This window comes from Dama dama, chromosome 6, assembly GCF_033118175.1.
Source record: "Dama dama isolate Ldn47 chromosome 6, ASM3311817v1, whole genome shotgun sequence".
In the NCBI taxonomy this organism is placed as follows: Eukaryota; Metazoa; Chordata; class Mammalia; order Artiodactyla; family Cervidae; genus Dama; species Dama dama.
This window is the reverse complement of record NC_083686.1, coordinates 17,171,626-17,197,500: the sequence shown is the minus strand read 5'-3', so window position 1 is coordinate 17,197,500 and position 25,875 is coordinate 17,171,626. Positions and strand designations below refer to the sequence as shown.

Genomic DNA, 25,875 nt, shown 5'->3' with positions numbered 1-25,875 from the left:
CTCCTCTTATGTTTCTCCCCTTACTCTTACTCGTTACACTTGGGGAAAAAAAGATCCATGATTTCTCCACTGTGTAACAGGGACTCCAAACTTAACAATTTCATAAAACTTGCTTTCATTACACACAAAAAGTAGCCCAAATGTGAGGGTAAGAAACATAGATTCTAATTGTATATTCTACTTACAGGCCTTCTCAAATTATTTCTGAATTGCCTGATATAAATTAGAACTTAAATTATGGATATGTATAGCTAGCTAGGAAGAAGTCCTTTATGTCTTTGGAAACTGAACTCTTTACTAATATTAACTATTATAGTGGTAAAATTTCAATCTTTTATAAAAATATTCTAATGCAGGAATTACATTTATTCTTCTCAAACAAGAAAAATACTGCAAACATCGTAGAAATCTAAAACATGATATGTATTAAGTAAAATGGGGTCTATTTTAACAGGCATTATATAACAATTAATTCTTACTAAGTCACTTAAGTATATCACAGGTATTACACTACTTTTTAGAGATTATGGTAAACTTATTAAACAGATAATTATCAAACAAGACCTAACCATTTACAAAGATAGGATAAAATGAGATTTCAAGATTTTGTTAATTTTTATGTTGTAGTTACTTTTAAGGCCTAAAGAAATTGCAATTTAACATTTCAATCTAAATTCTCATATATACCTAAGACCTATCTACCTCTTTGAGGAATATATATTTAAACATTTAAATTCTGAATTTGCTTTACATCAATTATCATCAAGTGTGTATAGGCAATGAGTAATGGGAATCATGTCTGAATGAAAACTGGTATTTGCCACTGTTTTCCATACTGTAGATAGTATTCTGAAAGTCTTGGTTACTATTTTATATTTTGTTTTCACTTCCTCTAACTCTGATTGGATACTGTTCAGCTATAGTTCTGTTTCACTATTCCTTCTGAATAATGAAAAAATGATGCTTTTAGTTTTCCAAAATAAGGTTTCTTAGTTCTTCAACTCTTAAAATATTTAGAGAAGACTCTTGAAGCTTTTACATGCCAGACAAGTATCACAATTTCAAAATTTCCTTAGTATCTTAATCTCCACAAGCCATAAAACTAACACAATGTTGGTTTTCCCTTTTGCCAAAAGAAAGAAAAAAAAAGTTTTGTCACAAGAAACAAGATCCCCATAAACTGCTGTAATCTGAGGTGTTCTTGAGATATTGTAACTTTGAAAGTTACTATGCTGTGAAATAAAAAGATTTCTTTCAGCTTATGATTTTTACCACTGAGCAAATGTATGTAACCTGACTAGAATGGCAACCTGAAAATGTCAACACTGATCTTATTATGAGTATGAACGGCACTGGGAACCCTTGAGGGTAACATCAGATTGTAAACTGGATTAGAATTCTCATGGATAAGAAACACTCAGCTACAACTGTCAGTTCAGTGACAGTCTCCCCTTAGGTCAAAGACAGGGCATCCTTACATGTAGCTGTCCTGCAGATGTTGACAAAATGTTCTTGATCTAAGGCCTTAAATACCTATCATACAGAATAAAATGCTATTTTTTCCTTTGTCAAACTACTATTTAAATAAATAGTAAAATCTGATAAACTTTTAAATATTTGTTCCTTTAATCTGGGAATTTCTATTCAAAGTTTTTTGTAGTTTCTGGTTAATATTTAATGACATAAATGTTTTTAAATACAGCAATTTTTAAGCCTTCACCATGTATGACAGAGTCATAAGTGTGACTTTTTTTAACTAATTAAAACTATTGTTCTAATATCCAGTAGTTCTGTGAGATAGTGGGCACACATAAATCCTCCAACACAAATAATATCTTTTATGCTATTTAACAGCAGAAAAACACACTAGGTCAACTCAAACTGATTTTAGAATTTCTTGAATTAAGAACTGCTCTTTTAAAAAATGAAAAATAAAAAGTTTTTAAATATAAGTACATTGAACAGTGCAAAATTCCTTCATGAATATTCATGAGCTAATAGAAGAAAATGAGCTGTAAGCTCCAGTGTACATTTATACCTAATGAATAGTACTATTAAAATATATTAAAATACTAAATTTGTATAGTACTAAATTTTCAACAACTCTATTCAACTTCCAAAACATGAACCACAGAAGTAAAATTAAACAGTCTCAGGCTCATTTATAAAAAGCCACAATGTGAGAATATTAACAAGACCTAAGAACTAGTACTTGTTTATGAGGAAACAAGGGAAGGAAGAGACTTTGGTGCCAAGTGCCAGACTAAGATCATTTTAAGTACAGGCTAAAAAATGGAATCTCAGATGAATCTTAACTATACTTTTGTCAATCAACTGCTGGCTCTTTACATGTCTGTGCTCAGCTGCTCAGTCCTGTCCTACTCTTTGCGACCCTAGCCAGCCAGTCATGCTCAAGTCTTTGCGACCCTAGCCTGGATAAAGCTCCTCTTGTCCATTGGATTTTCCCAGCAAGAATACTGGAGTGGGTTGCTATTTCCTCCTCCAGGGGATCTTCCCAACCTAGGAATCCAACCCGAGTCTCTTGCACTGCAGGCAGATTTTTTAGCCCTGAGCCACTGGAGAACTTTACCATAAGATTTAAGTATGAGGTAGACTACGTCAGCTTAGAAAGAGATTTGTGCACAACTGATGAAAGCAGGAGCTAGGGTAGGTTTTTTTGTTCACTTTTTCAAAGGTTAGCCAGTTCAGTCTTCGTAACAGCATCACATTTCAACTGGTTGAACCTGATTGAGAAAATACATGTCTCCTCAGCCAAGGCTGGCATGTTCATTTTGGAGTAATACTAAAAACCAAAGAATGATCCCACGCACATTTAAAGTGAAAAGAAAAAGCAGAAAAGTATCCTACCTAAAGACACATTACATCATCTTTTCTAAATTAATATTAATAAAATACATGTTAGCTCTAAAAGGCCCATTTTAATCTACAGTTGGATGACAAAATTCTACATGTCCTTCATATCTTCATAGCATCAACACACTTTACTCTCATAAATATACGCATCTGAAGCTGAAAATTTTAAAAACAAAGAAATCAAATAGAAGGGAAAAAAAAAAATCGAAGTTATTCAACTGTTGCCTGACTCTTTTGTGGCCGCATAGACTGTAGCCTGCCAGGTTCCTCTGTCCGTGGGATTTCCCAGGTAAGAATACTGGAGTGGGTTGCCATTTCCTTCTCCAGGGGATCCTCCCGACCCAGGGATTGAACCCATGTCTTCTGAATTGGCAGGCAAGCTCTTTACCACTGAGCCATCAGGGAAGCTCCAAGTTATTCAATACAAAGCACGAAATCCACATTAATATATCATTAAGCACAGGAGAAAAAAAACCCACGCAAACAAAGATGGACTGCTATTATTAGATCAGTACCTTTTCCTGGACAAAGCTGGAGTCCCCCAAGGAGAGGGAAGAGAAGACTCACTTGTCAGGCAAGGAGGGATCTGTTCTGCACGACTACAGACAACAAAACAGACAGGGGGGTCAGAGAGGTTAGAGCAAAACACCAGGAGGGCAGCTGGTTAGTTTCACAAGCAATACCAGTAAAAGTTTAATAGGGAACAACCTCCATACTCAGCGGGAACAAGGAACAAGACTACAGCACATGCACTGAGGGAAACAGAAAAGCATGCTTAAGGCTGATGCTTATCCATCAAGGTTAACATTTAACATATTTGTTAAACAGACTGCTGTGGGCCTTGTTGTTGTTGTTTTTTTTTTTGATAAAGCAAACTAAAAATAAGGTACACTAACTAGAATAAGTTAGAAAACAAGGGGAAAGAGGCTGAATCTAAATACACAAATTTTAACTTTAAAAACATTTTATTCCCTGAACATTACACTCTCCCGTGTCTTCTATAAGTTAACAATATATAACAATAAGTACGCGTTTTTATTTTCAAGACAGGAAAAATTAGAAAACTTTTTTTTTTTTACATTACCTGTATTTTCTATCTAAATATTAAGGCCTAAGAAATATTAAGAAACAAGAAACACCTCAGTAGGTAGGTCAGAGTTGATAATTTTACAGTTAGGGATATAACAGAGTTACTTGCTTTATTGACGGGGACATTATATTAACAGAAACAGTTCATTTTTTTTTTATGAGATAAAACTATGGTAACTGTGAAAAGTGATCATGCTTGGGGGAAATGAGCAGCACGATCACTCTTACATTATTTTCAAAGTGAGAACTTGATGGAAAACACACTCCTGAAAACAAGGGATTTGGATAAAGCAAGCTTACGATCTTAGAACCCTAGATTTCCTTCAGATTTTATCTTGATATATTGTAATCATTCATTTGTGTCTGAATTTTTGTACTGAAGCTAAAGGAGGGACACAGACAGAGAAGCCTTGTGCTGAGCGGAACTCTCAACACCTAGCATCGTCACGTGGCATGTGGTGGATGTTTGTTAAGAAGTTGTTTAATGAAGGAATAAGCACATTAAACTCATAGAGTCTTGAACTATCAGTATCGCCCAGGAAGACACATCACTCTTTGAGGATTATAAAATGTAGATCCTATGTTGAGACTACATCATCTGTCTGAAAATTGCATTAATCATAACCATGTTCTCCTCTTGATAATTAACATCAATTAAGTCTGGATGTACCTACTGTTCTTGAGGAAAAAGAGAACACAAGAAACACCACACGAGAACTAAATGCCACAGAAACTGTTCTATCAGGTGCACTGAGAGCTTAACTCTAACCCTGGTTTGACAAATGGCACACAGATGTCCATGCTGAAAAGCTTAACATCAGGGCAATAGTAATGTTCACATATAAAGTGACAGAAAGTGAAGGAAAGAGAAGAATCATTTGTTTTCATTTTAAACTACAATTCAAGCCTTAATGCTAAGTCATACATATCCTTAAATTCAGAGTATGGAGCAGAGTCATACCTGTCAAAAGAATCTGTGGCTACTCTGTAGAGATAAATAAAGAGTTTACTGCAGTGCCGTAGAGTGGGTGACACCGAGTCCATCGAGATGACGTCTTCCTCTAAAAGTCTTTGAAACGGCTGAGTATTTGAAGGGAAGACATTCATGGGGCTGATCTTTCTTAGGTCTGAGAAGCAGCCAAGAAATCGAACGGCATCTGCCAACTTCTCATACTGAATCTCTGTTTTGAAGAAGTGTGAGTTGGCTGGCTCATAGCGCATAGCTGCAGTCAATGTGCAGAAAACCGTGTGGAGAAGTTCAAACACTTGGTTCTGGTTCACTTTCTCCCACCCGTTCTTGGGTGGCGAGCTCAAAGATCTTTCCATAGCAACAAGCAAGGACGTAATGTACACAAAGCCTCCAACTTTCCTAAAGACTGTTCTTGAACGGTGACTTTCTCGAAGGACTGACAGGAGGGCCTACGGAGGACAAAAAACAACACAAACTTATAATTCAAATTAAAGCAAAAAAAAAAAACAAAACAAAACACCCATACATGAATGTCAAAGGGGAATGCCATTCTGTGGATATCTGATAAGAGTAGTTTTGTCATTTACCCAAAAAGCAATCTTATGAAGCATGTGAAATATTTTGCTAATTAAAAAATGCCATATTAAAAGCAGGAGAAAATTTTGGAAAACACATCACATATTGCTTTTGATAAAATAATGACTATAACAAAATTCTGGGTGAAAAAGCTTTTCCTATGTATTGGATGAATAAGGACATCAATGAAGTCAGTTATTTTTCATTTTTACAAAGTTATTTTGCTAAGTAAGTAAAATACATGTTCTAGGACAATATGACACAATCATGAAAACTTATGACTGTGTGTATATAAAATGATTTATTCTAGAAAAGATGAGAGAGATGATCAAGCAGCCAAGACCTGCAGTATTTCAATTCATATAAAATGACCATATCCTGATGCTTTCGAAAAAGGAGTCACTTCATGGAGTTACTGGACATTCTCTCTTGCAGACTGAACTGCAGCCAGAGGACTGAAAGCATGTTCATCCCCAGAATAGCTACAAGGCCAAACAGGTAAGATAATCTTTTAGAACTGTCAGTAATCCTATGCATTGAACACTAGTATTATATGAATTGTCATACTTTTAACTGAGTTCATTATTAAAAATAACACATTATAAAATAACTAACATTTTCTGGGACACGTACTATGTACTGGTGGTGGTTTAGTTGCTAACTTGTGTCTGACTCTTTGCGACCCCAGGGACTGTGGCCCACCAGGCTCCTCTGTCCATGGGATTTCCCAGGCAGAAGCACTGGAGCGGGCTGCCATGCCCTCCCCCAGGGGATCTTCCTGATCCGGGGATTGAACTCATTCGTTGTCGCTTGCATTGCAGGAGGATTCTTTACTGCTGCGCCACCAGGGAAGTCCTGTATTAGGTACTTCTTTTAATACATTAGCTTATCTAACTTTCTAAATAATTCTACGCAATGGGCACTATTATCATCCATACTTCACAGAAGAAAAATTGAGGCTTCATGTGGTTAAATGATTTTCCAAAGACCACATAGTTTATAACATTTCCTAGGTGGTTCAGTGGTAAAGAATCTGCCTGCCAAGCAGGCGACGCAAGAGAAGCAGGTTCGATCTCCGCTCCAGCATTTTTGCCTGGCAAAATCCCACGGACAGAGGAGCCTACAGTCCATAGGGTCATGAAGAATTGCATAGCTTACACGGCGGCAAAGACAGGAGTTAAACTCAGGCAGTCTGATTCCTATACTCATGCACCATGAGAGCAACTCGAAATCTGTTTGCAGATACACAGGCTCCTTTTCCCTGCTTCAGCAACTGAAACACCATAATATCATTACTTACGAACCTAATACTGTTTAAGACACAATTTAAATCTTCCCAGTTGTTACGTTTGAAAAGGTCATTTTATTTTTAATAGTATTTGAAAAAGGGAAAGACTAAATAGGCCTTTTTCAAGGATACTACTTTAGAAATTATGAGATTTCATTGTACATACCTATACTTTATTGGAGAAGGATATGGCAACCCACTACAGTATTCTTGCCTGGAGAATCCCATGGACAGAGGAGCCTGGCAGGCTACAGACCATGGGGTAGCAAAGAGAAACGACTAAGCAACTAACATGCATATTTTATTATTTAAAAAAATAATAATGTGCAATCTGTACATGTAAATAAAATTTAGAAATACAGTATAATCCTTCTATTATTCAGCAACCAGTAAGTTTCCATTTTGTGTCTGTATTTTCTCAAATTTAATAAACTGTACTTGTATTTGTAATACCAACTTGTATTAACACAAGACTTTATAACTTTTTGATATTTTTAAGCATCATATAACCTAGCCTGAAGGCTAAATGTAAGGGCTTAGAGTTAGAAGCCTTGGGTAGAAAGTCTACTCCAACATTAAAAAGCATTTCACCATGGTCAGTTACTTAACCCTTCTACGCCAGAGTTTCCTCTTATGTAAAACCTAAACAATAACAACTTACTACACAGGAAATACATGTAAAACCCTTAGCAAAGTGCATGAAAGTTCATCACCATCACCTTCTTCAAATACACACTGGGAAAAACTGGACATGTGTTATTTTATATATGAGGAAGTATGAGTTAAGAATCAAAGTATTATGTACAAAATCATATCAATGGCTATAATTATGACAGAGGTCAGAAAAACAGTGCTTATTAATCCTTAGACTGAAAATAGTCTATGTTACATTCTTTTGGATAAGTCCACCTCCTACTGCCTGAAAACTGCCATTCCTAGGCACTTTTGACATAATCACAGCATAATCTCAGTATCTGAAAATTTCAAATACCATGTATAAGCTAATATCCTTTTTAAGTCAATAATTAACAATAATGCAGTGAATACCAAAGTTAAAAGGAGCTGCAGGTCCTAGGGGGTTCATTAGACAGAATCATCAGCTATGTATTACCCACATTTTCAAAAATCTAATGCTTAAACTTCAAATTTGTACACTAGCAGAATTATAAAATACGACATCTCATGGAATTTCGGCCTTGTTCCCAAATAATTACAAACTAAATCACATAGGTCTGTGGTTGTGTCAACCGAATGGAGGCAGTGAGAAGCAATGGACACCAAGCTGAGAAAACTCCGGGAAATAGTGGAGGACAGGGAAGCTTGGTGTGCTCCCATCCATGGGGTCGCAGAGTTGCACACAATTTCATGACTGAACCGCAAGAACAAAGGAGAGCAATTCTGAATGGAGCAAAAATGGAAATTGAAACTGGAATCCCAAAACTTCCTCTCTGTCTTCCAACACAACTTTATGCCCTCAGAGTGGTGGAATGCTGGAGCCAGCTCATATTGGTCATAAGAGCCGACTGTTTTCTTTTTGGAATATTGCCTGCTAGTTGTTTAAAAACATAACCATAATTAAAAATTAAGTTCTATAAAAACTGAATAAATTGTTTTAAACCAAAAGTAGCAAATACTCAGAACTCAGTACTTCTGATTTTCTGCATTTTATTATTTGTGCTCTTGAGATACTATACCACGGGATGGTAATGTATATCTCTTCTCAAGCCACATTCATTAACGCATCAGTTGCCTGAAATAGGTCACAGCAGGAGTCCTGACTCCATGGGAATCACTAAATGCTGCCCATCAGGACCCTCCTCTTGCCTTCCTCCAGCCTGAGGGAGGCAGTTATCCCCATGGACTAGAATAACACTGCTTTACAATTACAGATCAGTCAGTTGCCTTTATCTACCAATATTTTACAAATCGAACTATAACGGTACCAAGAAAGGAGGAAAATGTATGCTTAAAAAACTTGGCAACCTTAACAGCTTTTGAGGGTACTTGTATTTTCCCAGTCAATCCCTTCAAATACACAGATTTCCCCCAATACTGATAAGTATGTAGATCTCCTCCTTGTCTAAGAGATAAATTGTGGTCAGATTAATCATGCTTGAAAGTTAAAATGCATATTCAAAACTGTCATACTCAAAACAGAATGAAACATACAATTGAACAAAGTAAAAACCACAAACTTCTCATTACTGATGAGAAGCATAAAGCAAAAGTTTAATAAAAGAAATGTATGATTGCAGAAGGCAGCTATACTTTCTGTCATGTCTGTGGCAGGAAAAGGGCAGGGGTCTCAGGAGAGGAAGTCAGAAGGAAAAGAGACAGTGGGCATTCCGAGGGCTCTTGGAGGCCAGGTTAGAGACACTGGCTTTTCTTCAGCTATTATTATTTTGACATTACTTTACTTTTTTATAGTTAAATCATTTTTAATTGAATGGTAATTGCTCTACAATATTGTGTTGGTTTCTGCCAAACATCAACATGAATCAGTCATAGGTATATCTATGTCCCTTCCCTCTTGAACCTAACTCACACCTCCCTCCCCATCCCTCCTCTCTGGGTGGTTACAGAGCCCTGGTCTGAGTTTCCTGAGTCACATAGCAAATTCCCATTGGCTATCTATTTTACATATGGTAACGTATATGTTTCCATGTTACTCTCCCCATACATCATACCCTCTACCTCCTCCTCCACCCCAGCTGTGTCCCTAAGTCTGTTCCATGTCTCCTTTGCTGCCCTGCAAATAGGTTTATCAGTACTGTATTTCTAGATTCCATATATATGTGTTAATACATGATATTTGTTTTTCTCTGACTTCACTCCATATAATAGGCTCTAGCTCCATCTACCTCATTAGAACTGACTCATATGCATTCCTTTTTTTTGTAACTGAGTAATATTCCATTTGTATATATGTACCACAGCTTCTTTATCCATTCATCTGTCCTAATTTTTTAAGGAATCAGCATACTGTCTTCCATAGTGGCTGTATCAATTTACATTCCCACCAACAGTGCAAGAGGATTTCTTTTTCTCCACACCTCCTTCATCATTTCTTGTTTGTAGATTTTTTGATGATGGCCAGTATTCTTGCCTGGAAAATCCCATGGATGGAGGAGCCTGGTAGGCTACAGTCCATGGGGTCGCAAAGATTGGACACGACTGAGTGACTTCACTTTCACTTTCATTCTCACCCGTGTGAGGTGATATCTCACTATAATTTTGATTTGCATTTCTCTAATAATGAGTGATATTAAGCATCTTTCCATGTGTTTATTACCCATCTGTATGTCTTCTTTGGAGAAATGTCTGCTTAGGTCTCCAGCCCACTGTTTAAAACTGGATGGTTTGTTTTTCTGATATTGAGTTGTAAAAGCTGCTTGTATATTTTGGAAATTAATCCTTTGTCAGTTGCTTCATTTGCTATTATTTTCTCCCATTCTGAAGTTTATCTTTTCACTTTGTTTATAGTTTTCTTTGCTGTACAAAAGCTTTTAAATTAATTAGGTCCCACTTGTTTATTTTTGTTTTTATTTCCATCACTCTGGGAGGTGGGTCATAGAATATATTGCTGTGATTTATGTCACTGAGCGTTCTGCCTATGTTTTCCTCTAAGAGTTTTATAGTTTCTGGTCTTACATTTAGGTCTTTAATCCATTTTGAATTGTATCTTTGTGTTTGGTGTTAGAAAGTGTTCTAATTTCATTCTTTTACATGTAGCTGCCCACTTTTCCCAGCAGCACTTAATGACGAGACTATCTTTGACCCATTATATAGTCTTGCCTCCTCCTCTGTCATATTTTGACATAATTTTAGACTTGAAGGAAAATCACAAGTATAGTTCACAATAGTTCTCAGTCATTTAACAATTGCCACCAATTTTAGTAGTGAAAATTGTTAAGAACACAGTCCTCAAACTTACTCTGAGGATGTCGGTCTTGAGCTGCAGCTCTGTGGGTGGGGCCGAGTGCATCAGTCCCAGGAGCGTGCCCATGTCATCGTCCCCATTGGGAGAGAGCACCAGCTGCTGGATCATCATCAGGGCATGCTGCCGACACTGTGGGTACCTCACTATATTATGCGCACACCTTGCACCTCCAAATTCTCGAAATATTCCTTGGAGGAGGGAGACAAAACAACAACACAGGTTAACATAAAATATTCTAAGTCAGATGAACTCAAATCTGATCCATTTGTAGAAAGAGTAACTTAAAAGAAGGCACATAAAACCTACCCAGAGATTTTACCTTTTCAAGTAAAATACAAAATCTCCTTTTAAATTTACAATTACAATACAAAACTGTGGGATGTCAGCAAAGGTATATACAAATTTTCTCTAGGTTTCCTTTATGCAAGAATGCCCTGATATGTTCCACATGCCCAATTTCTCCAAATCTCAACCATTCAGAAATTTCATAGGTGGTTACCAAAATGACCAGTACTTTTATGCAGAGGCTTTACCAAGCAATACTTGAAATCAGTTTGGTAAAAGGCTTTTAGATGAACAATACTGCAAATAAATGAGATTTAAACTGAAAACAAGGCTTCCAAAACAGTAGCAAGAAAAAAGGGAATAAGTTATTCTTACAGTGAGAAAAAATTATAAGGAATCAAATGTTTTAGTTGGTAGAGGACACAAAAGCAACAAACTCATAACATTGTAAATCAACTGTACTGCAATAAAAATTTTAAAAGAGAGATAAATAAAGGGGACTGAGCCCCTATTCATTTAAAAAAAAAAAGATAAACTCTGTAATAGAAAGCACTGGTTGCTGTACTGTCCCAGAGGTTTTATGTAGATTGGCTTATTTAACCTCCTCGTCTCTTGCCTGCTCACAGATAAGTAAATGAGGCGTGCAGAAGTGAGTGCGGTGTCGGTCAGTGACACAGCCAGCAGAATTAGGTCTGTATAGCCCTGCTCTACAGCCTGTGCTTTTGGCCATGGGTGATGCTGTTCTCACATCAGACAACATCTTCAAGTGTAAAAAAACACGTGGACCAAGTGATCCAAATCATCAGTGTTTCCTCCAAAGTAACAGCATTCTATCCTTTATGCTTTTAGAGTACCTCGTATATGTCACTAATGTAAGAGCTCATACTAAACTGTTTCAGCTTTATTTGTTTAAAAGCAGGAGTGATATTTTATAAATACATTTGGATTGTTCGTTTCAGTTCAGTTCGGTCACTCAGTCGTGTCTGACTCCTTGCGACCCCATGGACTGTAGCCCACCAGGCTCCTCCGTCCATGGGATTTTCCAGGCAAGAGTACTGGAGTGGGTTGCCATTTCCTTCTCCAGGGGATCTTCCCGACCGAGGGATCGAACCCAGGTCTCCAGCATTGCAGACAGATGCTTTACCGTCTGAGCTACCAGGGAAGCCCTAAGATAAAGCAAAAGATTTACTAAATCCATTTTTTCCCTGGGAGAGGCAAGTTTTATTCTTTTCAGTATTTCCCTAAGGTTGTAACATTATAATACTCTGATTTGAATTACTGAATAATTAAGAAAATCACAATGCGAAGCACATGTTTCAGGAAAATATTTAAATAAGCAAAGCTATCAGACAAAGAGTCTGCACTATATAAGTAAACAAATAGAAAAAGAATATTTCAAACACAAGGCATATTATAAAAAACAATAAAACTATAAGAATACATTTTGAAGTAATAACAACAGTATATATTGTATCATTCATAAACTTAGGAAGGTCAAAAGTATTGAGACAGGATAGTACCATCACTGAATCAATAGAATTTTCTCTAAGTGACAAGAGCATCTCAGAAGTAAGAATCATTAGAGAAGACATAACCATAGGTACTTTCTTACCAGTGCGCTTGCTAGAAGAAGCTTCTCTAATTACCTGCATTTGTGTTTGAGCCTTGAAGAAGCACTGTCAAAGTCTCCATGACTAACAAAGCCAGGTGTTTTTGGTCTTCAAATGAACTATTATTTCTTGAGTCCCCTAGGAAAAAGAATCAAAGGTCCGAATCACAAAACTAGTCAGCTTATTTCTTTCTGGATTTAGGATTTTTAAAACAAATTAAGATTTTATTACTATTAATTTTACCACTAATACAAATGACACAGTATTGGGCTGGACAGAAAGTTCATTTGGTTTCTTTCAAAAGATGTTAAAACTCAAAAGAACTTTTGGGCTGACTCAATACAACCTTTAAAAAACTGATACATATGTCTAAACTACCAGCTACTAAAAGTAAAGTCAATGTTTATAGATTTTATTTTGGTATGGCTAGAAAGCTACAGTTATCTAAAAAATATTAAAAGGGAAAATGACAAAGTAAAATGTATCCTTTTCACAGACGCTTTCCTAATCAAAGAAGTGTCAACAAAGGAGAATGCTAGGTTTTAATGCACCAAAGACGAAAAAAACGTTTGTAAGTAGTACTGTCTGTTCAATTTAATTCATTCAACACATTTAATACTAAGTGCCAGACACTACTATGCTTTTATCAGATTTATCAGAAAGGACAAGGAACATCAAATTTAAGGTACTTAATATATATGTGCCTAAATATCACTAAAAAGATATATCAAACTAATGTGCTCTCTATAATTAATAAACATTTTGAGGCACCTAAACATCCCAATTGTTTCTAGAAGCTTTTTGTTATTCCCTAACAAAGTAGAAGACACTAATTATGTGGATCATAAATGGTTTCCTCAGTTTTACCTTAAATTCTCTTCCACCATGACATATTTCTGTCTCCTCCCCTGCCCTTCCCCAATTCCCTAACAGAGGTTGAGTGAACAAGTTTTAACTTGTGGGAAATATTCACAAGGATGTCACAATCATGCACATTATCAAGTAATTCAAATCCATAATCAAATGAAAGACAAAACATGAACAAAACACCCTGCCCAAACTCCTCTGCCAAATAAAATTAAAAGTAGGGAAAACGCTTTACCTTGTTCATTTAGTGCCTGAGTTGGATCCTTCAAGAGGGCAGCATATTTGTGCAAAAGGTTTACCATGACCTCCAAAAGGCCCACCTCCCTGAACACATCTTTAAATATGTAGTCATGTCGTGTAAACTTAAGAAGTGTTTTCATCGCGATAATGCTACAGTGGTAAGAAGAGCTAGACTTTAAGAGGATGCTAACACTAATAAGTTCTTTACAAGGGATATAATTTAAGCTAAAAACAACAAACTCCAGCATCTCGAAGTACTTGTTTTGCACTTCTGGGAGTTTAGAAATTTTTTCTGCAAACTGTGACAGCGTGTGCTGCGATTCGAGGATGAAATAGTTGGCGTTGTCGGCCATGTAGATATTTGTGATGGCATCGAGAATGATGTGGGCGAGGAAGTTGGTTTTTGCTTTTAAAAATGCATTCTGAAGAACTGCAAAGGCCTGGACGTTTCTCACACTGTGACCTAAAGTAGAAAACCAGAACACAAAAGTAGGTGTTATGTGATATTTTCATCATGGCAAAGTAATCTATTTAGGCAGATAATGAACTGTAACATTTGTCATCTATTCACTAAGAACACTTCCTGTTTTCACAAAAGGTCTTTTTCTTCATCAGGTTCAGTCATTTAATTAAAAGTGAGTAATACTGATTAAGCTTTTAATACAGTATTATCAATATTCTGATTCCAGAAGAGTATACACTGAAACATCAGACAGTTTCCAAAAGAATGAAGCAAATTATATAGGTCTAGGCTTCAGAGTTTGGAAATGTGCAGGAGTGTCGCTTTTTACTATCTGTAACACTGTCCTTGACTATAAGGACAGTTACCTCTCAATCTGAAAAGACTTTTAGGCCGAAGAGAAAAGCAAGGATGGCAGCAGGAAACAGGAGGGGGAAAAATACTCTTGAGTTCCAGCTTTCCATTTTTAGTTTTTCCATTTTTAATTACAACACTACAACTTTGATAAATTTTAATTTGGAAATTTACTTTGTTTCAAGCCACAAGTACATATACATATACATTTGTTAAAGCAATTTATGGCTAGCTACTAGCTACATTTATAAATACCTGATTTTCAAACACACCAACTGGAAAAAAAAATGTGTATACAATAGCTCTTATAAGGCAAATCACTGAAAATACTTATAAACAAATTAACATAGAAGTATGTAAGGCAAATGAAAACAAGCCTTTGCCTACAAAAATTGTCCTCAGGTTCACAACCATTAGGAATTTATATATATAGAGCATCTGCAAGCATGTAACACAGTGCCTTACAGAATAAGCTGGATTTTTGAAAGAGGATGAACACAGAACTAGGAAAAACAATAAAATGGGTTAGAAAGACTGCTCAGACACTGTGGCTTGGACATTATCTGAAAAGGCAAAGATTAAAAGATCTCTTCAGTCTATATATGATTTTTAACTTTGTTTGTTTACAACATGTAAACTTATTCCACGTGTGGCAAATGCCAAATCTCCAGTTCCTTATTAATTTTATGCTTGTTCTTATTGAGGATATCGCTAACTTTTTATTACCTGCAGGTAGTTAAAACCCAAGCTTAGACAGAATGATGAACATACAAATGCTAAAATCTGACTACATGTGACAAATAAGGTTAAAGAATACCTCTAGTCAATATTTTCCATCTTTTGGCTATGTGACAATATCAATTATCACCTTTAAGAAAAGAGTTTAAAGGAGATGAACTTGATGTAATGTGAAAAAACTGGATCTTTTCAAGTTTCATTTTCATTATGTTTGCTTTTTTTTAAAACCTAATTTTAAGTGATTTCACTGACAAAAGATAACCAACCTCAATGGGCTTCCCTGGTGGTTCAGAATATAAAGAGTCTGCCTGCAACACAGGAGACCCAGGTTTGATCTCTGGGTCAGAAGATCCCCTGGAGAAGGGAATGGTTACCCACTGTAGCATTCTTGCCTGGAGAATTCCATGGACAGAGGAGCCTGGAGGGCTACAGTCCATGGGTCACAAAGAATTGGACCCAACTTAGCAACTAAGCATGCAGCACATATACAATGAAACTAAACAATCTATTAATATGGCTTTCTATCTGGAAAAATTATCTAAAGGAATGACTTAATTATAATTCCAAAACTAGTGGCATACAGATTTGAAGTTTATTTTAAATGCTGATGATATCAGGAGTAGTTATTTAGGACTGTCATAGCCATTAAATTACTATAATATTTAATTTGGGGAAGGGAGAATACTTAGATCTAAAGGATGATTAAAAAGGCTGCTCTATATAAGATAGGATAATCCCTTAAATATTGACACATCTGTGCTCTAGTATTTTAACTAAACAGATGTATCCTGTGTAAGTTTCAAAATTTGCATTAACTGATTAAAATCTATTTAGCGCACAAATAACTAAAATAAGGGTAAAATAAGGAAATCATTATGAAAGATGACAATCACCATCTCATTACTCTCAAGCCTATACAAGCAGAAACAAAAGAAATGAATTATTCTAAGGTTTAGAAGAATAAGTGTATATACAAGAAAGAATAGAGTTTTCCTATATTCAGAATCTAATGGAAAATGGAAAATTTATGTTTGAAAAAAGAGCCTAAATGGTACAAGCATAAGCAAAATGCAAAATGAAATAAAAATAAAGAAATGTAAACACTCATTTAGTAAACACACTGAATATTGTTTTTCAGATTCCAGGTCACGGGAGTTAAGATTCCACGCAACACTGAGAGGATAGAGCTGAGGAACAGAAATGAATAGAAAGGTCAGCAGTTAAAAACACGCCTATATGAACAACTCTCCCACCTCCTTCCCCATCCCACCCCTCTAGGTTGTGACCGAGGCCCAGTTATGGCTGATTCATGTTGATGTTTGGTAGAAACCAAATGCATGCTGTAAAGCAATTATCCTTCAATTAAAAAATAAGTAAATAAATAAAATTTGAAAGAAAAAAAAAAAGACACTTATAAGGGATCTCCCTGGTGGTCCAGTGGTTAAGAATCCACCCTCCAGTGCAGGGGAGATGGGTTCAATCCCTGGTTGTGGAACTAGGGTCCCACATACTACGGAGCAACTAAGACTGAGCTTCACAACTTCTGAGCCTGTGGGCTCCACAACGGGAGAGTCTACGTGCCTTAATGAAGGTCCACATGATGCAATTAAGACCAGTGCAGCCAAAGAAGTGACTTATTAACAAACAAAAAAAGACACCTATGGTAATCCAGGTGAGTGATCTCTACAGCATCAACTAAGGTGGTGGCAAAAGGGCTGTTACCAGAGGAAGGAAACTAATAAACATTTAGGAAGTATAAGAGAGAAAATAATGAACAAATTATACATTGAACAAATTATACATGTGAGTGACCAATCAGAATGGCACCTGGCTGTAAACAATCCTCAGGGTTCTATTCATGCACGCCAACTGAGCATCAGCCCTGGCCACATTTGCATCCAGGATAGAAACAGCATAGGTAAAAAGCCCTTCAAAGTAAACCCGTGATGAACAATGCAGGGCACTTTGGTTACTAGCGTGAACAAAAATGAAGAAAAGGAAAAATACATTATCCTTTTATATTGCCTAATATGTCATGAGAATTGATGTGTTATAAGAAAACATTTGTAATGGTGAAGTCACAGAAGAGTTCTGAAAAAGATAGGTATGGTCTTTTTTTAATGAAGAGACATATTCTCTATTAAAACATATATTTAAAGCACTCTGTGTTTCGGGAACAAATGTGGAAGCTATAGAGAGCTCTGAATTACACAGTACAACCTTGCCAAGACGTTACTAGCATAGTTAAGGTAAAAAACCACCACGGAGTGGTTACTAAACAGGACTACTCCATTTTTCTTTAATTTCCTTCTTTAGAAAAAAAATCTATCTGATGGTGAAGATAAAAAGGTTTATAAAGCTTCTACTATATAAGATAGAAATAGGAATCATTTTCAAGCTTTTACACAAACAGATATGTTTACCAACTTCACTAATAACTCAGTTTACTTTTTTCCTTTAAAATTTTATATTTCTATATTATTTTACTTGATCTAAAACCAGCAATAAAAATAAGGTAGCTAAATTGTATCCATGTGTAGAGCAACATAAGGTAGATATATTCATGTTTTCTCTTTTAAATGTAATTATCACTGTAATTAATAATGTAAAAAGTAAAATGTAAATGTAAATGTTCTTGTAAAAATGTATGTATGTCTTTGTAAAAATGTCCAATGTAAAAAGTCCTTAGTAACAGGAATTATCTTTTCATAAATAATGAAAGGGAAACCAGGGAAGTTGAAGAAAACATGCCCCAAAGTAGCCTGAAGAAATAATTGACACAAAGTAAGAGAAACAGTATCGACTATATCAGAATATACACAGATCCAACTTACAAACAGTCCAAACCAAAGAGTTAAAATCTGTAAAGAACACAGCGTTGTCACAACCATATTTCCTTATTTCCATCCCTGTGAAAAGTCCATTATCTCCTCTATAAACTAACAACACTCAATCCAAAATGAAGTAACAGAAACAGTTTCATTCACGTTATCAAAAAAAATATTTAGGAATAAATTTAACAACAAGAAGGAAAGTTCTATACAATGGACACTTATAAAACATTGCTGAGAGAAAATAAGTGGAAAGCTGTATGCTCATGAATTGGATGACTCAATGTTGTTAAGATGCCAATTCTCCCCATATTGATCTACAGGTTCAATGTACTTCCCAATCAATATCTCAGCAGGCTTTTTCTGTTTTCAATAATTGACATGAAGATTACTAAATTTATGTGGAAGTTCAGAGGACATAGAATAGCCAAAATAATTTTGAAAAGGAAGAACAAACTTGGACAACTTAAATGATTCTATTTCAAGACTTTAAAGATATGGCAATCAAGACTGAAGCAGCACTGGCTTCAGGACAGACACATTAATGGAGCAGAATTGAGAAGACTTCCAGATATATAGTTATACAATCTTTTCGACAGAGAGTCCTAGCACATGTGCATATCTGTACTGGGAAAACAAATAAACCTTACTTCCAGCCATATGCAAAAATTAACTTAAAATGTATCATAGACTTTAATATAAGAGTTAAAAATGTGAAACTCCTAGAAGAAACCAGGTGAAGATAACTGTGAATGTGGGTTAAGTAAGATTTCTTAAATATGAGGCAAGACCCATAAAATATTTCAAAAGTGCTAAATTGGACTTCATCAAATTTAAAACTTTTGGTCTTCAAAGATACTACCAAGGAAAAAAAAGGCATGTCAAGACTAAAAGAACATACTTAGGACTTATCCAGAATATCTAAAGAACTCTAAAAATTCCAATAAAACCAACAAAGCTATCAAACTGGACACAGAGATCTGAACCAAAGTAGAGACACAAACAGGATATGAAAAAAGCTTGAAATAATTTAGAAAAAAGTAAATTAAAAAAATATATATACTATTACACACTCAAATATCTAAAATTAAGCCTAACACCATCAACTGTTTTTGAGACTATAGAACAAATTCTCATTACATAGCTGATATGAATGAAAAATGGGACAGCCACACTAGAAAATAGTTTGGCAGTTTCTCATAAAGTTAAACATACATTTACCATATGAATCAGCAATTCCACTGCTTCGTTACCACCCCAAAGAAATGAAAATGTATGTCAACAAAAAGACTTGTTTTATATGAATGTTCCTAGTACTTTATTCATGATAGCTAAACAAACACCATCAACTGGTGAATGGACAAACAACTGCAGGATATTTAAACAATGAAATACTATCCAGTATTAAAAAAGAGCTTCAGATACATCCAATAACATGGAGAAATACTAAAGCCAGATACACAAAACTACATAATTTAGGAGTCTAGTTTATGGAATTCTAGAAATACCAAAACCAAAGCACGTCAGTGGTTACCAGGGTAAGGGGGTGATGAGAGGGGACTGAATATAAAATGGAACAAGGAAACTTTTCAATGGATCAGTTCAGTCAGTTCAGTTAGTCGTGTCTGACTCTTTGCGACCCCATGGACTGTAGCACGCCAGGCTTCCCTGTCCATCACCAACTCCCCGAGCTCACTCAAACTCATGTCCATTGAGTCAGTGATGCCATCTAACCATCTCATCCTCTGTCGTCCCCTTCTCCTCCTGCCTTCAAGCTTTCCCAGCATCAGATTTAGATGGATGGAATGTTCCATATCATGATTATGGTGGTGACTGCACAACCACAAATATTTACCTAAGCTCAAACCCAACACTTAAAATGGATACATTTTAATATATGCAAATTATACCTCAATACTGCTGGCAAAAAAACCCCCATATTTCATAATCTCTTTATGTGGGATAAAACCATTAGTGTCTCCTTCAGTCTACATAATAACTCCACATAAACAAGCCATGAGAAAGATAATTTTGAATCATAAATGAAACTCAAAATGATCTAGCTTGATCTATTCATTTTATAGAGTATTACATCAATGTTTCTGAAGAAGTTGATATTTAGAAAGGTTATGCCACTTATGGGTAATCTGAGTTTTGACTCTTAGGGCAATGTCCCTTCTAGTTAACCTTGTTTTCATAGACACATGTCGCTGAATTCTCAAAATAATGCCTAGAGGTGCTAGGTTAAACGTGTATTATCCCTGTTATAGATGAGACAAAATCAGGCAGAAATATGAGGAAGGTTAATCTAGCTGCATTAATTCTCTCATTACAAAATTATACTACTGTGTAACTAAATATTATCTCAGTGTCACAATCAGATTGGTTAACCAAATAAAATAATGAAACCTAAAATAAAAATTATATTACTGAGCTATATTTAGATGAATGCATAGAAAGAGTTAACTGTGGAATATTTAAGCTGGAGTCTATAAATTAGAAGTGTTAATATTGTTCCTTAATATTAAATAAAATATTGAACAGCTCTGTAAAATACTCCTAGATTTTATTTTAAAAGTTTTCTATAGGGACTTCCCTGGTGGTCCAGTGGCCAAGACTCTGTGCTCCCAATGCAGGGGGCCTGGGTTCGATCCCTGGTCAGGGAACTAGATTCCACATGCTGCAACTGAGTTCACATGCCACAACCAAGACTTGGCACAGCCAAATAAATAAATAAAAATAAATTTATAAAAAAAAATAATAAAAAAAGTTTTGTATAATCTATAAACTGAGGGCACATCTTATGGACGTTAATACAACAACTTCAATTTAAGTCATGACTTTTCAATGTAATTTTCTCCAGTAAATTAAATTTAGTATATTCTAGTATATCTATTTATTCTCATAGGCTTAAGAATTTATAATTACTGGGTTTTACATTATAAAATACATAGATAATGTGCTGTGAAATTGAAATAACCAGATATGATAATATTTTCTGGCTAAATTTTACATGCAAATATCATCAGAGCATTGAATATTTAGTATGTAACAATAATGTGAAAAGAACTATTAGAAGCCTGTGGGTTCACATTCTTTCAGAATGGTTAGTATGCATTTAAAAAATTACATAAACTATAAAACTTGCACTCTTACATAATTAAATGTTATTAATATACAATAAGTTTTCTTAGTAGATTATTAGGTGAGAAAAGCCAAAGCTAGGAAACCTGAATTATAAAATGCATTCTCTGACCTCAGAGTATGGAATGTAACTTCTCTGCACTTAGGTTCGCTCAGTAAAATACCAGTGTTTGCACCTGTGCCTTCTATATACACCTTACACAGACAGGCATAGACTGACTCGAGTCCCATGTGCATAAAGCGGAAATGTGTGAGGTGCCAACATTCAGCAGAGGAATGTTTGAACTAATAAACTGTTTGAATATTAAAATGAAATACTAAAATACAAATTTCATTGTTTTTATGATATTTTCATATTATTTTCAAGTATTTTATCTGCTGAAGACTGTCGTTCAAGAAGTTATACCATAAAAAGCACCAACCTTAATGGAAAACAGCATATTACCTTTATATAAATAATATAAATAAAGAGCAATCAGTTGGATACATTCATTCTTCCCTTATTTCTTTGAGTTGCTCAGAACGGGGGTCGGGGGGAGACTCACCTTTGCCTGCAGGCTGAGGTACTGCAAATCCAGGCAATAAAAAGGGTGCCCCTGTGGTAATACCAGCTGGTTTTAGTTCACTGACACCATATGTTGTTAGGGAAGTTATCAGATTAACCAGATCTTTCAAGGCATCTTTGGATTCTGCCTCTTTTGCTTGTTCCAATCTAGGAAAAGTATGATTTAGCAAATATGTTTTCTCTTGTGTTGTATTTTAAAATTTAATACAGAAAGAAAATTTCAATTTTATATGCAATAAATAAATGTACAGACCACTACAAGAAGTTTCTTCATATATTTTTTCCTATATAAACACACGATATTTTTATAAAGCTGCAAATTTGAGATATGATGGTGTATTTGAAAGAAATTATGCCAATAGTCAGAACATCTGATAAATGTTGATTTTGCCATTAAGGGTATTATTTTATGCAAATCACCAATCTTTGGTAGAAAGTTTCTTAATATAAAAGGATTAGATTAAATATCTCTTAAGTTCCCTAAGGCTCTAAGGTTATAAGTTTCACTGTTTACAACCAAAAATCTTATTAACCATTTCTTTCCTAAGACATTTTCTCCATTAACAATTTTAAAAAGTGAATTCTAGGGGAAGATTTCTAAGACTTTAACTAACTCAAATACTGGCACTAGAGTACATTTAAATAAAGTTCTGAGAGTCTAAATTTTTAAAACAAACTTGATTCCTTTAAACTTGTCTTTTCTTAATGTGAAAAGTTTTGTTTTAATAATAAATATTTTTATACTATACACAGAATGCTGTAACCTGTTTTTTCATTCATTAGTGTTATGTACATGCTTCTCCATGTTAGTATAAACTCACCATAGATATGTTTTTTAATGGCCATGGAGAATCAACCATAGATGTGGATAGTGGGACAGCTAGTAGCTATCAGAGTTCAGGAGCACTAATATACATAAAACTTTGTCTGCATTTAGAATTGTATCTTTAGGATCAATAAACATACGTGAAATTATTGCAACAAGTTACCAACATTTTTAAGACTCTTGAATTCTCAAAGGACAGCATCAATTAGTAATGTCAAATAGTTATTTCATAAACTTTCACATGTCTTCATTTATAAATTAGGTTATATGTGCAAAATTATATTCTTGGGGGTTGCCTACTATTAAGTAACAGCAACTAAGTCACACTGGTGTTAGAACTTAAAAGTTTACAAAACAGTGGTGGTTTACAGTAAATCAAACAACGTAAAACTAATTAATGGCCTGGGAACGACTAACTTGAGTATCTCCTTCCTAATAAACTTGTAACCAGTTGTTTTTCCAGTATATGTAAGCAACATCTGGAATGAAAAAGAAGGCTAGTAAAACACTTTTAGACTGACTACTATGTTTTATATATACATTTTCAGCATCTCATTCATTCTGCAAAATTATTCTTGCTACTAACTATATTAACAGCTTGATAGCACTGATATTACCATTAAGGAAAATCAAAAATATAATTAAGCACAAAGAGTTTACACTTCAGGAAGATGTTAATTAGTTCATCCAAACTCTTCTCCCTCAGCTGCTAAGGAAGAGCAGATTTCTTCTTCACATCTAACCACTGACTCCATGTGTGCAACCTACATTTTCCAATTTAACTCTAAATTCACTCTTTGTACTCTCTTGACAGAATAGGAGTAAAAAGAAGTGATTAAAGCTAAGAGTATAAAGTATACCTTACATAAGTGATTGGCTGATTTCTTTTTCCCTATAACCCCAAACTACTTTGCTTCCTTTGATGAGAAGACTGAGTAGACTATTAAAATACATTCTTATATTGTGGGGTTTTACCTAAGCAAGAGATCACAAAGGAAATTATATCCTTGCCATATCCGAAAATCATCCAGAAGAGTTTGGGAAACATCACTGGAATCTTTGAGGAAACAAGAAAGCCCAGCAAACATCTCAACAATTTCTAGGGGAGAAAGGTCATCTGACTGCTGCATATTCTGAACACACGTAGATAAACATTCTTTTTCTGTAAAAACAAAGAAAATAAAGAACTGAATAAATATATGTGTGTGTGTGTATATATATAACTTACGTCAACTGCTTAAGAAAACGTCATTCTTAACTGGTATTTAATGAAATGTTAAATTTTAGTACATTTATAAAATATGGTAAGATAAATGGTACACATTCTGAAAGCAAAATAAGATTCAAACTGACTGGGGAAGCTATACCTCTAAGTAGTAAACAAAGAGTAATACAGGAAGTGTTGAAAATCAGTTGAGGGAAAAAAAAAAAGGAAAGAAAATCGGTTGACATTTAAAATAGTTTTTACATCATATTTAGAAGTTTTATTATTAAAAAAGATGACTGCCTGCTGCCAAATGATATTTTTGACCTTTATATTAATATAACAAAAAATGGAGAAAAATTTAAAAACTCTCTTCTAAGTTTAAGAAGAAAAATCTATTTAGTTAAAAGTTCAAATTAGAGTGCATCTAGACTATTAAGATACAGAAATACTTCAGGAAATAAAATTTTCAAATTTTTGTCTGTACTATATATGTACTAGTTTAAAACAGTTACATCCCATGACTTCTGGGACTGGAGGCATTTCAAAGAAGACTTTCGCTCTCTTATCTTTAAAAATATTAATTTGTCTTAAGAAATCCAGGGTCACATAACAATAACTAAGAAGATTTAACACAGGAACAGAGGTAAGAAACAGCTAAGATGCTACAATTGTCTCCTATTTCTCCTACTGACTCATTTTAAGGGACAGTTGACACATATTTATATAAATGAGCTAAAAAAATGGACAATTTCTTTTCAGTGCTGATAAAGAATCTACTTAATTTTATTCATACCTCATTGGACAGATTATCTGTCTACTTATGAAATATCTTCAGAAAGAGTTTGAACTATAGCATCTCAAAAAATCTCTTTTCATTCCACAAAAGAGGAAGAGGCAATGAGGTGGAATTTGTATTATTATCACGGCTTATCATTTACTTAAAGGTAAGGTTATTTTAACTCTCCTGGATATCCATTATTGGGAACCTAAGAATTTTTTTACATTTGAAAAGCTTCACAAATAATTTTTTTCTCCTGGAAAATATAGTTCTTCATTTAAAATAGAATCTTTGGAGAACTGAACAAGAAAAACAAATTTGCCATCATATGAGGAGAGAAAGGCAGAGGAAATTCAGAGCATCTAGAATGAATACGTTACGAGACAGTCACCGTGAATATACTTCACCACGTTGACACTGAGACCGTGACGGGATATGGTCATAAGGACTTCTCCGGCACTCTTCCTCCAAGGCAGGTTATAGGGAGGGCACCAAGAGGTTATTGCACTGAATAAAAGCTGGAGGTCATCTTTCTGAGCCAGCTCCTCGGCCGGAGAAACAAAACTGCAGAGTTTCACTAAGATCTAAAGAACAAAGAAAATGTGTACATAAATGAATGAATGATTGGAGGAAAGGCAGGGGCTAGAAAAGGACTAGATCTGATTATTTAAAACTCTGCAAGTTCAGGGTCAGTGTTGAGGGCTATCATTAAAGCCACAATGAGGAGAGCTCTAAGTCAGGCAACATTAAAAAAGACACCTATAATTTACAAGTGTGTTATGGTAAGACAGTTTAACCACCTCTACTTTTATCAGCTTTTTTTTTTTTTTAAGTTACCTGTTTACCATCTTCACTTCACCATGGTGGTTTTTTTTTTTTTTTTTGAGGGGGTACTGTTTTGCCCTATCCTGAAATGGAATAAATCAACAGTAACTTTTAAGGTCAACATTACAGTTTTAGAATGTTAATTCTTAGTTTGCCATAGGTGAAATGTAATTTTCTTCTCTAAAAAGGACACTTTCAGGGAGACAAGAAAATAAAAACATGTCTTTAAAAGTAAAAGTATTTTCAATTTTTTCCAACTTCTATACAAGTAGAAGGTGACATTATAATAATACAGTCTTCTTAATTCAGAATTATTAATTATGTCTAGTAGCCAAAAATCTTCTAAAGCATGACTCAACACTTCTTAAACTCTGGAATGAAAACCTAATCCTTACCTATGGTTTGCAA

General features: G+C 34.9%; 1 protein-coding gene and 1 non-coding gene across 7 annotated transcripts in view; one reads left to right on the top strand and one right to left on the bottom strand.

The window, feature by feature from the left end:
- Positions 1 to 25,875, bottom strand: part of WDFY3 (WD repeat and FYVE domain containing 3) — a 249,052-nt gene that overhangs the window by 128,313 nt on the left and 94,864 nt on the right. For 5 of the 6 annotated variants that reach the window (XM_061145614.1, XM_061145615.1, XM_061145616.1 and 2 more), the window contains 8 exons: positions 25,034 to 25,226; positions 23,633 to 23,819; positions 21,812 to 21,978; positions 13,735 to 14,202; positions 12,669 to 12,770; positions 10,732 to 10,925; positions 4,925 to 5,382; positions 3,390 to 3,473 (listed from right to left, as the gene is read on the bottom strand). In XM_061145614.1, the coding sequence (XP_061001597.1) occupies positions 3,390 to 3,473; positions 4,925 to 5,382; positions 10,732 to 10,925; positions 12,669 to 12,770; positions 13,735 to 14,202; positions 21,812 to 21,978; positions 23,633 to 23,819; positions 25,034 to 25,226 (1,853 nt within the window). The remainder of the gene's footprint in view (positions 1 to 3,389; positions 3,474 to 4,924; positions 5,383 to 10,731; positions 10,926 to 12,668; positions 12,771 to 13,734; positions 14,203 to 21,811; positions 21,979 to 23,632; positions 23,820 to 25,033; positions 25,227 to 25,875) is intronic. The other variant, XM_061145613.1, reaches the window with a different exon arrangement.
- TRNAG-CCC (transfer RNA glycine (anticodon CCC)) lies at positions 20,716 to 20,788 on the top strand. Its single transcript has one exon. It is a non-coding gene; the product is annotated as a tRNA-Gly (tRNA).